Source organism: Taudactylus pleione, unplaced genomic scaffold (genome assembly GCF_031769625.1).
Source record: "Taudactylus pleione unplaced genomic scaffold, aTauple2 ptg000262l, whole genome shotgun sequence".
Lineage (NCBI taxonomy): Eukaryota > Metazoa > Chordata > Amphibia > Anura > Myobatrachidae > Taudactylus > Taudactylus pleione.
Window position 1 is genome coordinate 4,733,049 of NW_028284664.1, and position 14,066 is coordinate 4,747,114.

The 14,066-nt window shown below is 45.4% G+C and overlaps 2 protein-coding genes across 2 annotated transcripts in view; one reads left to right on the forward strand and one right to left on the reverse strand.

Moving 5' to 3' along the window:
- The window catches only part of FILIP1L (filamin A interacting protein 1 like), a 309,722-nt gene extending 309,178 nt beyond the window's left edge, over positions 1 to 544 (forward strand). The window contains exon 6 of the mRNA XM_088481062.1: positions 185 to 544. Within this exon, the coding sequence (XP_088337188.1) occupies positions 185 to 367 (183 nt within the window). The 3' untranslated portion in view covers positions 368 to 544. The remainder of the gene's footprint in view (positions 1 to 184) is intronic.
- The window catches only part of CMSS1 (cms1 ribosomal small subunit homolog), a 394,493-nt gene extending 381,030 nt beyond the window's left edge, over positions 1 to 13,463 (reverse strand). The window contains exon 1 of the mRNA XM_088481063.1: positions 13,282 to 13,463. Coding sequence (XP_088337189.1) covers positions 13,282 to 13,348 — 67 coding nt within the window. The 5' untranslated portion in view covers positions 13,349 to 13,463. The remainder of the gene's footprint in view (positions 1 to 13,281) is intronic.
- Positions 13,464 to 14,066: the final 603 nt, after the last annotated feature.

Here is a 14,066-nt window from a genome sequence, read left to right on the forward strand (position 1 = left end):
GCTGACAAGATAGTAGTGTGCGTGTCTCCAGCTTATCACTGACCATGGTCATACAACATCTATTCCTATCTCGTACATGGTTATCACACCTACAATATAGCATGTAAAAAAATAAAAAATCGTAATTAATTAACAATGTGTGTATTATTAAATTATTAATAATATTTTTCCCATTGTTTTTAAGGCTCCAGAAGAAACATTTTGCGGCAGTGCTCCAACGCGGATTCCCAAACCAAAAGCCGGGATCGCATCCAAATTACCCATTAAAAAGCCTAAAGGAAATACAATAAATGGAGAACAGATGAATAGAGACAAATTACAGTCATTCAGACCCATTTCTAGTCTCCAGGGTGCAGCCAAGCGATGATCCTCAGAAGTGACAGCACAACGATAACAAGACAAAATACATGGCGGTTATCCGGTCACAGACATTGCAATATATTATTATTAGCATGTGTGACATCACTGTCATGAGTTCAATGATATTTCCTAACCTAGGTGTACTGTAGGACTTCCCATTAGTATGCTGCGTTTCATGTGTATGTGTGTGGGCTTTCTAGAGATTTTATTTTTTACAAATAAACAGTTGTCATTTCGGAAATCAGTCTTGCCGTCATTTTAAAGTTATTAGCAAAACTTTTCATATTTCTCACCATGTTTGAGAAGTTACACAGTGTATATTACACAAACTGATAACTTGGGCTTCGTTGCTAAAAGGTAAGTGATCTAGACAGGAGTCAGGGTGCTCAACCATTTTTAAGCTAGAAAAAAAAAAGATCTCGCTGGAGCCCTGTGTATGGCGCAGCTATTAGCAGGCTGTTCGCAGCATATCTGACATGGCAGTATACCCCCAGAGAATAACCCATGACTGGGCACCATATTTATACCTGGCCCTCATCCCTTCACGCACAAGTCACAGCAATCAAGAGTTTGGCCTTTGCTTGATCTACACATGGGGGTCAGCACCATTAAAACATACAACTCACTGGAAATGTAACCCTCTCTGGATGGTTCCCAAGTTCATGGCAGCAAGGCTCAAGGGGGCAGATTCAGTTCAGTGCGCTGTTGATATCTCCGGGAGCTCCCTCCCGGCGCTATTCAATTCTGTGCAGTGTTAGGTTAACAATAGGATTTCTTCTCATGCAAGGAGAAATACGACTACAGTGCCAGCAGTCGGCACTTCAGTTGGAGAATGCCGGTTCTTGAGACTCCAGGTTTAGGCCTGTATTCAATTTGAAGCGTTAAGTCCGGATCCGCGTTAAGTTTCCGCTGATGACATAATTATCGCCTGTTTTGGTTTTACCCCATATTCAATTTGAAAGACTTTCTGCCTAGGCGGAAAGTCAATGCAATGTAGTAGACGGTAAAGTATCACCTATGAATTGCAGGCGGAAAAAAATGCAGAATTGGGGTTTTGGGGTTCAACGATGCGGGAACCCCCGTGCAGCCTTCAGACAGTCCCCTAAAGGTTATCTGTGTCAAAAAAATAAAAATAAAATCTTAAAGGACACCCCAAAAATTTACTTTGAAAAAGGGGGCAAAAAAAAAAAAAGTTAGGGTACAAAGCTAATAACTAGCGAACTTGACTCTGGGGGGGTCCCCAAGTATGCCCAGAAGTGTTTTTTTGATTGCAGATGTTTGCGGCAGGTGGATTTTTCACGATTTTTTTAACTTCACTTTTTCAACTTGATATAGGCTGACCCCCATTTTCAAGTACCGCAAATTTGCTGGGATAAGTTATTTTCTGGAAAAAATACTCCTAAATACTATTCTGCATCAGGTACAGAAATACGCTATTTAACAGCTATTGAGCCCATTTAAAACCACCAAATACCTTCAGCAAGCCAAATCGGGGGGTACCATAGCGAACCCCCATGTCAGAGCATCTTTTGGGGGTGTCAGGCTGATTTCCACAAAACTGACAATACTTTCCGCCTGTTAAAGTATCGCTGGGTCCCGTTTACGCGTACTTTCAAATTGAATACGGGATAAAGCGTGCACGCGCGCGATACTTTTCCAAAACAGGCGAAGTCAGCATTAAGTCCGGGCCACATTAACTTAACGCGGCTCGGCTCAAATTGAATACGGCTCTTAGTCTCAAGAACCGGCATTCTCCGACTTAACCGACTGTAGTCGGACTAAACTGTGAGGGAAATTGAATAGCTCCGGGACCAACTTCCCGACGCCATTTACCTTGCTCCGAATTGAATCGCCCCCAAGGGGGAAGTATGGATTGGTAGAGTGGAGATAAAGTGGAGTAGTTGCCCAAAACAACCAATCAGCTTCTAAGTGCCATTTCAAAGATTTTGCTAGATAAATGACAGAAGCTGATTGGTTGGCTTTGTGCAACTTATCCTCTTCCTCTCTCTCCAGAACTTGATACATCTACCTCCCCCCCACAAGTCATAAAGACAATTCTATGCAGCCCCCTAAAAATTGTTCTCTGACCTAATTTAGGAGTGGTACCCAAGCTCTAGATCAGGGGTGTTCAACCTTGGCCCTCCAGCTGCAGTGGAACTACGCAATCCAGCATGCACTGCCACCTTTTTGATATAACAGCATGCTAAAACTATGGCAGTGCATGCTGGGATGTGTAATTCCACAGCAGCTGGAGAACCAAGGTTGAAGACCCCTGCTCTAAATCATCATTTCTCAATATTACACAAGTTTCCATACCCTATGCATCAAGCAATCATAATCTGTTCCCCATCTGCCAGACTTCCGCTCCAAGATCTTAAGGTGCCAATCCACAAGACGATTAAGTTGAGCGATTGAACGATCGTTATCGTTCATAAATAGTTTGCAAAAATGTCTAAAACGACCAGTGATGCGCATGCCCGCTGGTCGTTTAGACATCTATCATTGTGCAAACAAGCTGGTCAATCTCACAATAACATCAGGGTCAGTATGTTTGCTTGATGATGATTGATGAGCCTGCACTAAACGACTGCTCATTCAGTGCAGGCTCATCACAGACTGACAAACGACTGCACAATTACAATGTCGTAATCGTGCAGTCGTTTTCATGTCTGCTAGTGGGCACCTTTACTCTTTCAATATTAATCCCTGTCCTCTAAAACACCACCATATTGCTTCACCAGTATAACCATTTCCCATTATGACCGTCCTTTGCCATACTTCTGCCTCATTACCCTTTGGTCAATATTTTTCTCCACAGACAGCTGACCACAGGTAAGTGCAATGCTGAACGCAGATTCCTGATTGTCGGGAATCTGCGAGTGCACAGGACCTATTCTGCGATGTGCAGACCAAGTCCTGTATGATGGAACACAACCCCTGCTATACCTCTGCCTGATTGACGGGCAAAGGCATTTAAGGGGTGGAGCACAGGCGGGGGGCAGTGTTACTGTAAATAGGGGCGCTTTGGCCCCATTTTCCGGGAGTGGTAAGGCCAGGGGCTGCGTCCACCGAGGCAGTTTTCTGGCCTCGCAAGCCAGATAGCCAACATAAGCGGAGGCCCGGTGCCATCCACCATCGTAACAGATGCTTGTGATGGTGATCTCGGTTGCAGTGCTGGAATCGCAAATGCAGTCTGGGGGGGAGGTGTGATACACCTCCTGCTGTATTTGCATATTAGCAAGGACAGAATTACAAAGCTGTTTGCGTGCAGCTTTGCAAATCTGTCCTAAGCTGAATCACCCCCACAGTGCGATTCTGTAGGTTATATCAGGCAACTGTGTTGATATATACAGTGCAGGAATGATTAGAGAGACAGATATAGAATAGAGATGAGCCGTTCAGTATTGGTTGGATCTTCACTCCAAGTTCAGATCTCAAAACGAGGCCAAATATCTTTTACGGACATCTCAGCACAGATGAATTGATGAATTGAGTAGATCATTAGCATTTCAAACGTAAGCAGATAGATACCAGTTTTATGCTTTAAAAGCTCGTCTTATGCTATACAATTGCTCTTGTGAATGTCTACAATTTTCTATTAAACATTACTATATTTATACTGCAGTCCTGGGTAAAGTGATCCAACATTTATTTACAAGAGTTATGATGGAATAAGTAACTGGTGAGCTACAATTCAATAGTATTTTATACGTGGGTGGTTCAATAAATAAGGTAACATACATTTATTCAAACTTGTACAGTACCAGTCATAAGTTTGGACACACCTTCTCATTCAATGGTTTTTATTTAAATTATTTCCAACATAGTAGAGTAATACATTAATACTGAAGACATCAAAACTGTGAAAGAACACATATGGAATTATGTTGTAAACAAAAAAAAAGTGTTAAGCAAATCAAAATATGTTTTATATTTTAGATTCCTCAAAGTAGCCCCCTTTTGCTTTGATGCCAGCTTTGCACACTCTTGGCAATCTCTCTATCAGCACCATGAGGTAGTCTCCTGGAATGGTTTTGAATTAACAGGTGTGTCTTGTCAAGAGTCAATCTGTGGAATTACATGCCTTCTTAATGTGTTTGAGACCATCAGTTGTGTTGTGCAGAGGTAGGGTTAGTACACAGTGGACACCACTATTTGACTACTGCTGTAATCCATATTATGGCACCAACCACTCAACTCAGTAAAGAGAAACGACAGTCCATCATTACTTTAAGACATGAAGGTCAGTCGATACGGAAAATTTCAAGAACTTTGAATGTATACTCAAGCACAGTTGCAAAAACCATCAAACGCTATGATGAAACTGGCTCTCATGAGGACCGTCCCAGGAATTGAAGACCAAGAGTTACCTCTGCTGTAGTGGAGAAGTTCATTAGAGTTACCCACCTCAGCAACCGTTACTTTACAGCACTTCAGATTAGAGACCACATAAAGTCTTCACAGAGTTCAAGTAGCAGACAAATCTCAACATCAACTGTTCAGAGGAGACTGCGTGAATCAGGCCGTCATGATCATATTGCTGCGAAATGACAATCCTGAGAATGAACAACAAGAAGAAGAGAATTGTTTGGGCCAACAAACACAAGGAATGGACATTAGCCCAGTGGAAATCTGTACTTTGGTCTGATGAGTCCAAACTTGAGATTTTTTGTTCCAACCGCCATGTCTTTGTGAGACGCATAGAAGCAGTGAGCAGACGGTTTCTGCATGTGTGGTTCCCACTGTGAAGCATGAAGGAGGAGGTGTGATGGTGTGGGAGTGCTTTGCTGGTGACACTGTTGGTGATTTATTAAAAATTCAAGGCACACTTAACCAGCATGGCTACAACAGCATTCTGCAGCGCCATGCCATCCCATCTGGTTTGCGCTTACTGGGACCATCATTTGTTTTTCAACAAGACAATGACCCCCAAACACACCTCCAGGCTATGTAAGGGCTACTTGACCAAGAAGGAAAGTGATGGAGTGCTGCGTCAGATGACCTGGCCTTCACAATCACCAGACCTAAAGCCAATTGAGCTGGTTTGGGATGATTTGGACTGCAGAGTGAAGGAAAAGCAGCAGACAAGTGCTAAGCACCTCTGGGAATTCCTTCAAGACTGTTGGAAAACCATTCCAGGAGACTACCTCATGGTGCTGATTGATAGAATGCCAAGAGTGTGCAAAGCTGTCATCCAAGCAAAAGGGGGCTACTTTGAGGAATCAAACAAATCAAAATATGTTTTATATTTTAAACACTTTTTAATTCCATATGTTTTCTTCCATAGTTTTGATGTCTTCAGTATTAATCTACTATGTTGAAAATAATTTAAACTAAAACCATTGAAAGAGAAGGTGTGACCAAACTTTTGACTGGTTCTGTGTGTGTATATATATATATATATATATATATATATATATATATATATATATATATGTGTGTATGATCAAAAGTATGACCTTGGGACAGGTTATTTTTCCACATAGCCCCCATATTTGTCTAAGCATTTGTTCCAACGGTAAACCAAGGCATCTATCCCGGCATAGAAGAAATCAGTGTCCAGTAACTGAAGCCAGGATATGTCGGCTTGCTGAACTTCACCGTCAGTTGCCAATCGCCTTCCATCCAGGTGCATCTTCAATGGTCCAGGTCAGGGCTGTAGGGAGGATGGTCCAGTACCTCCCAATGGTAGCGCTGTAACAACTCATGGCCTGGTGTTATCGTGCAGCTATACGACGCCTGTTCGCAGCAACCCAGGTCGCTTTTGATGAATTGCCCTCCGCAACTGGCTCAATGTGTCACAATAGCGAACATATACTTTGGTGAGGAAACCAACAAGAAGCACGCCCTTATGGTCTCAAAACACGGTTGCCATGACCTTCTTTGCTGATGGAGTTATTTTTATTTTCTTTGAAGGTGGGAACGATGCGTGTTTCATGTCATGGATACTTGCTTCGTCTATGCTGCAGGAACTGCTCTCCCTCCTCATGGTACCGCGTCAAGTGCACGAGAGATAATCCCATGCTACTAGTTTGTGAATTTCTGTGAGTTGCTTTGGTACCTAGTGTGAGCACTTTTTCCTGTACCCCAGTTTCTCAAGAACGATGTTGTACCCACTGAGATGTTCTGTTCATCAGCAATATCACTAACTCTAGTGCGTCTGTCCTCCGGAATCAGACCTTTAATGCGGCACAAATTGTCATCTGTGGTGGACGTGCTTGGCTGGCCGGATCACTGCTCATCTTGAACGTCTGTCCTACCGTTATCAAAGAACAATGCACCAAACCGGTTTCCATGACATGACGTTATCATCTTACACCTCGACAAATTGGCGATGAATATTTAGCTGCTGATGTGCCCTTTAGATGCAGAAATCTGATCACACTACGCACCTCAATGTGTGACCATGTTTCACCCAGCCCCACTACCTTACAACTGATGTTAGGTCAGTATCACTTTCCCTCCCTGCTTCTTCCCCTAACCCTCCCTTCTTGTAGCCTAACCCTAACACACCCCGCACCCTAGCCCTCCCCGTTAGGTTTAAGAACTAAGTCTCCCCTCTTAGTGCCTAAACCTAAGCACCCCCCAGTGGTGCCTGACCCTAACCTTCCCCCAAAACCTAACACTAACCCCGCTAACTAACCTAAACCTAACCCTTCCCCCTGCGGCTACACTAAGGACGCCCCGGCTTACCTTCATTCGGGCACATGTCCTCCTGGATTCCGGCGTCAGGATTAAGACAGGCGTCGGTGTTTTTGACCCCTATCTTAACTCCCTTGTCGGGATTCCAGCGTCGGGATAGAGACCGGTGGCCTCATAACTTCATCCCCATATGGAGAATGCGGTCAAAACTATGCAAACAGGGGTTTTCAGAGTTTTTACAACATTTCAGGCTCAGTACATTCTGCCCATTATCTTATAGGGTCATATTCATCATCACTTAATTTCTACAAAAGTAGGTGAAAAGTAACATTACCACAAACTTTTGTAGAAATTAAGTAATGGGTCCACTCATCATAACTGTAATGCAGGAGATATCACTGATACCGTCCGTTTACCTTTCAGCCCCGATCTGGCCCGCTGCCCTCATACACTAATATGGGGACCTAAATTCATCGAGTTCCGGAATAAAATAAATAAATAAATTCTTGACTGCGGGAGCATTCGTCATCTTCAGATGGTGTTTGTTCCCACACCCTACTTTTCCCTGTGGGAAGAAGTCCCGGGTTGTGAAAAGGGATCCCTCCACCCATGTACTGCTTCTTCTGCCGGACACCGGGACTTTATGCGCCTGCGTGATCCCTAGTTCATGCAGGTGCACTAGCACTGCCGAGTCAGACTCGACAATGCTAATTTTCACTGCTACGGAAGTAGCAGTGAGAGGATTCGTGGAGACAGCTGATTTTTGGTTCAGCTATCTCCACGCTGGAGCAATGATGAATTGCTTTGGTTCTCACCGCAAGATGGAATGTTAATTATTGGATGCCGTCCTGATATCACAATGCTGTGCATGCCATATCTAACTGCCAGAAACCGGTTGCAATGGTTCCCAGCAACTGCACTGAAGTTCCTACAGTGTTCCTACAGTTCACATTAAATACAAAACATGGAATGTTGAAAGGAGAACGTGATCAGGTCGCCAAATCTCTTTTGCAGTTGTTTGGACACAAGCTTTTGTCAATCCCATAAAGCAGCTCTTGCCCATAATTGAAGATACACACTAGTATCTGCTGTACAGTGAGTAGAACAAATTATCTCTATAACGTTTGGCTCTGGCTTTAACTTAAGCTATACAGTAACAGTTTTTATTCACAGGATTTTTCTCAACAAACAAGGGTTAATGGGTGACATCTTATGTGTGCATATTATCCTTCATTAATGATGGATGATAAATAGGTACTCGCTCGCTCAATGTCTAACTTCCATAAACCAGTCAAAGCTTACTAATGAGTTTTCAGTTTTCTTGGTAGGAGTTACTGTACATTTCCACTTTTGCATTTTATTAGTATGTAAACCTCAAATCCCTTTAATTTCAACTGGAACATTCTAAATCCATTTAGTACATAATCTTTGTACATATTCTTAAATGTACAAAGCTGTCTTGTGAAGTATAGCAAACTACTGCCATCTGCTAGTAGCAATTACTCCAGAACGGTAGCAAACACTTTCTTTGCTTTCTAATTGTGTGTTGCTACCAGCAGATGGCAGTAGTTTGCTATACTTCTCAGAAATAAAGTTGGAATAATTTGAGAAATGGTGCTGAATAGGTTAAAAAAAAAAATATGGATTATTAACACACTTCAGTAATACAATCAATTTGGAATGTTCCTTAATTAGAAAATAAATTACTTAATTGTCACACGGTGACTGAATGTATCAATAGATTGTGGTAACTGATGCAATCAAATAATCTATAGTTAACATTTGTAACTCTTCCTGACATTGTATGATCGCACATTCGGATCTTGTAACAAACTTTAACACAGTTCTGTCCTGTAGTTTGGAAAAACATTAAATTTTTTTTATATATTTCCATTGCAGTCACCATGGAGACACCAAAACATAGGAATATATTTATGTAGGTGCTCATGTGTATAATATCCTTTAATATACGTCTCTTGTAAAGTTGCAATGCAGGTACGGTTTTTTAACCTATTCAGCTCCTTTTGTCCATTTATTACAACTCATTATGTTTGATGCCTACTATAATTTCCTTTATGTGGAACATTACAAGAAATATAAATTTTTATGTTGGAATCAACAAATACCAGGAAACCTGTGTGTCATGCAAGTTATTAATTAGTTCTGTCATTCCAGTGTCTGACCACAATTTCAAAATAGTGCTGCCACTAGGTAGTTTTACATTTTTGATTGCCAAGTGTGATAAACCATTTATAAAGTGCATGTAATATAGTAACAATAAATACTACAAGTTATAACTACACTATCTGCTAAATAGACATACAAACGCCCAAATATTTACAAGTTGCGTATTTACACTTAAATGGTTCCAGACAGATATAAAAACTCCTGCCCTACACACTCCCCTGTAATACAGAGGCACCTCCTGCCCTACACCTTTCCCTGTAATACCGAGGCACCTCCTGCCCTACACACTCCCCTGTAATACCGAGGCACCTCCCGCCCTACACCTTTCCCTGTAATACAGAGGCACCTCCCGCCCTACACCTTTCCCTGTAATACAGAGGCACCTCCCGCCCTACACCTTTCCCTGTAATACAGAGGCACCTCCCGCCCTACACACTCCCCTGTAATACAGAGGCACCTCCTGCCCTACACACTCCCCTGTAATACAGAGGCACCTCCTGCCCTACACACTCCCCTGTAATACAGAGGCACCTCCTGCCCTACACACTCCCCTGTAATACAGAGGCACCTCCTGCCCTACACACTCCCCTGTAATACAGAGGCACCTCCTGCCCTACACACTCCCCTGTAATACAGAGGCACCTCCTGCCCTACACACTCCCCTGTAATACAGAGGCACCTCCTGCCCTACACACTCCCCTGTAATACAGAGGCACCTCCTGCCCTACACCTTTCCCTGTAATACAGAGGCACCCCCTGCCCTACACACTCCCCTGTAATACAGAGGCACCTCCTGCCCTACACACTCCCCTGTAATACAGAGGCACCCCCTGCCCTACACACTCTCCTGTAATACAGAGGCACCTCCTGCCCTACACACTCCCCTGTAATACCGAGGCACCTCCTGCCCTACACACTCCCCTGTAATACCGAGGCACCTCCTGCCCTACACACTCCCCTGTAATACCGAGGCACCCCCTGCCCTACACCTTTCCCTGTAATACAGAGGCACCTCCTGCCCTACACCTTTCCCTGCAATACAGAGGCACCTCCTGCCCTACACCTTTCCCTGTAATACAGAGGCACCTCCTGCCCTACACCTTTCCCTGTAATACAGAGGCACCTCCTGCCCTACACCTTTCCCTGTAATACAGAGGCACCTCCTGCCCTACACCTTTCCCTGTAATACAGAGGCACCTCCTGCCCTACACACTCCCCTGTAATACAGAGGCACCTCCTGCCCTACACACTCCCCTGTAATACAGAGGCACCTCCTGCCCTACACACTCCCCTGTAATACAGAGGCACCTCCTGCCCTACACACTCCCCTGTAATACAGAGGCACCTCCTGCCCTACACACTCCCCTGTAATACAGAGGCACCTCCTGCCCTACACCTTTCCCTGTAATACAGAGGCACCCCCTGCCCTACACACTCCCCTGTAATACAGAGGCACCTCCTGCCCTACACACTCCCCTGTAATACAGAGGCACCTCCTGCCCTACACACTCCCCTGTAATACCGAGGCACCTCCTGCCCTACACACTCCCCTGTAATATAGAGGCACCTCCCGCCCTACACCTTTCCCTGTAATACAGAGGCACCTCCCGCCCTACACCTTTCCCTGTAATACAGAGGCACCTCCCGCCCTACACACTCCCCTGTAATACAGAGGCACCTCCTGCCCTACACACTCCCCTGTAATACAGAGGCACCTCCTGCCCTACACACTCCCCTGTAATACAGAGGCACCTCCTGCCCTACACACTCCCCTGTAATACAGAGGCACCTCCTGCCCTACACACTCCCCTGTAATACAGAGGCACCTCCTGCCCTACACCTTTCTCTGTAATACAGAGGCACCTCCTGCCCTACACACTCCCCTGTAATACAGAGGCACCTCCTGCCCTACACACTCCCCTGTAATACAGAGGCACCTCCTGCCCTACACACTCCCCTGTAATACAGAGGCACCTACCTCCTTATACCCTTCCCTGCAGTACAGTGGCACATCCTGCCCTATACCCTCCCCTGTAGTACAGTGGCACCTACCTCCTTATACCCTTCCCTGCAGTACAGTGGCACATCCTGCCCTATACCCTCCCCTGTAGTACAGTGGCACCTACCTCCTTATACCCTTCCCTGCAGTACAGTGGCACATCCTGCCCTATACCCTCCCCTGTAGTACAGTGGCACCTACCTCCTTATACCCTTCCCTGCAGTACAGTGGCACATCCTGCCCTATACCCTCCCCTGTAGTGCAGTGGCACCTACCTCCTTATACCCTTCCCTGCAGTACAGTGGCACCTACCTCCTTATACCCTTCCCTGCAGTACAGTGGCACATCCTGCCCTATACCCTCCTCTGTAGTACAGAGGCAACTACCTCCTTATACCCTTCCCTGCAGTACAGTGGCACCTACCTCCTTATACCCTTCCCTGCAGTACAGTGGCACATCCTGCCCTATACCCTCCCCTGTAGTGCAGTGGTACTTCATGTCCTACAGCTTCCCCAGTAGATCAGCTGCACTTCTTGTGCTATACCGTCCCTTGTAGTACAGTGGCACCTCTTTCCCTATACCCTCCCCTGTAGCAAAGTGACACCTCCTTTCCTATACCATCCCTTGTAGTACAGTGGCACCTCCTTCCTTATAGCCTCCCTTGTAGTATAGTGGCACATCCTGTTCTATACCCTCCTCTGAAGAACAGTGGCACCTCCTGCAGTATATCCTTCCCTGTTGTATAGTGGTACCTCTTGTGTAGTGCGGTGGCTTCTCCTGCCCTATACCTTCCCCTGTGATACAGAGGCACCTCCTGCCCTATACCCTCCCCTGTAGCACAGTGGCACCTCCTGCCCTATACCCACCCCTGTAGTACAGTGGCCTCCAGCCTACAACATTCACTGTAGTACAGTGGCATTTCATATCCCATACCCTCTCCTGTAGTACAGTAGCACTTCCTGCCCTATACTAGCCCCTGTAATACAGTGGCATATTCTGCCTTATACCTCCCCTATAGAACAGTAGCACCTCCTGCCCACTATCCTCCCCTGTAGTAGTGGCACATCCCGTCCTGCATCCTCCCCTGAAGTACAATAGCACCACTTGCCCTACACCCTCCCCTGCATTAGAGTGGCACCCTTTACCCTCCCCTTTAGTACAGTTGCAGCTCCTGATCTATACCCTCCTGTGTGGCACTTCCTGCCCTATACCCTTCCCCGTAATACAGTAGCACCTTCTCCTGTAGCACCGCCAGCCCTTTACCCACTCCTTTAGTACAGAAGCACCTCCAGGCTTCACCCACCCCTCCCCTGTACTACAGTGGCACCACCTTCCCTATACCCTTTCCTGTAACACAGTGGCAACTCATTCCTTGTACTCTCTCCTGTAGTACAGTAGCACTTTCTTCACTATACTCTCTACTGTAGTACAGTGGCACCTTTTGCCCTATACTTTGCCCTATAGTACAGTAGCACCCTCCTTCCTTATAGCCTCCCCTGTAGTACAGTGGAAACATCAGTCCTATAACCTCTCCTGTAGCACTTCCTGTCCTATACCCTCCCTATAATACAAAGGCACCTCCTGCCCTATACCCTCCCTGTAATACCATGGCACCTCCTGCCCTATACCCTCTCTGTAATACCATGGCACCTCCTGCCCTATACCCTCCCTGTAATACCATGGTACCTCTTGCCTTATACTCTACCCTGTAGTACCTCCTTTTCTATACCCTTCCTTGTAGTACAGTGGCACCTCCTACCCTATACCCTCCCCTGTAGTACAGTGGCAGCTTATGCCCTATACCACTCACTGTAGTACAGTGGCACCTTATAACTATACTCTCCCTTGTAGTACTGTGGCAACCTCTGCTCTATACTACCTTCCCCTGTAGTACTGTGGTAACCTCTGCCCTATACTACAGTATATACAGTGGTAACTCCTGCCTTATAGCCTCCCCTGCAGTACAGTGGCATCTATTGCCTTTTAGCCTCCCCTATAGTACAGTGACATCTCCTGTTACATACACATGGTTAACCACATACACATCCCAGCATGAGTGTCATCCCACACGTTTAACCTGTCAGTCTTTTTACCTTTGCTGCGTGCTGCTGCGCCACCAACTGACTCCTCCCACCACTCGTCTCCAAGTTCATCAGCCATATCCGAGCCCCAAACTCTGTCCGACTCCTGATAGCAGCTCCCACACCTGGATGGTATCACTATCAACACGTTCAAATCCAGAGCCACATGTGTAGGCGGAACTAGGTATCCAAGCCTCGGTGTCACACCAAGCCACGCCTCTTATCGCTGCTGATTGGATACCGCGATCCGATCTGTATGTTGTTGTTTTTTTGTGTTTTTTTTTTTATCGAATCTTTATGAACAACGTGAACATAACATAGGCAGTTGCAATGTAGGGTACCGTATTTTGTATTTTCTAGGTAAATCTCCATTTGACACATTAATAAGAGAGACTGTCAAAGCTGATAGACCGAACCATTGCTGTGGTTAATCTGCCAGGGCAGATAATGTGTGTCTAATTTGGCCATTGCCTGGATGACCAAAGCTCCAGTCCAGTTCAGTGGAACATCATTACACAGCATAAACCAGGCCAGTTTGGATCATCCATCCAGTCCTGTGTGCAGTACCCTGGACCTGGTACTATAACGGGGATCTCATCCTTGATACTTGTGAGCTTATTTGCTATTTATAGTCACAACCAGCCCAGGAGGTACCACTGGAGCTAGTTGAGGATAGGATGGGCTGCACATGTCCTGAGTTCTAAATGTAACAATGTAATATGGATGGGAACTGTTTAATTTCATTAAAAGTAAATTATAATTGAAGTCATTACTCTCCACCAGCTCTCAACTGGCTC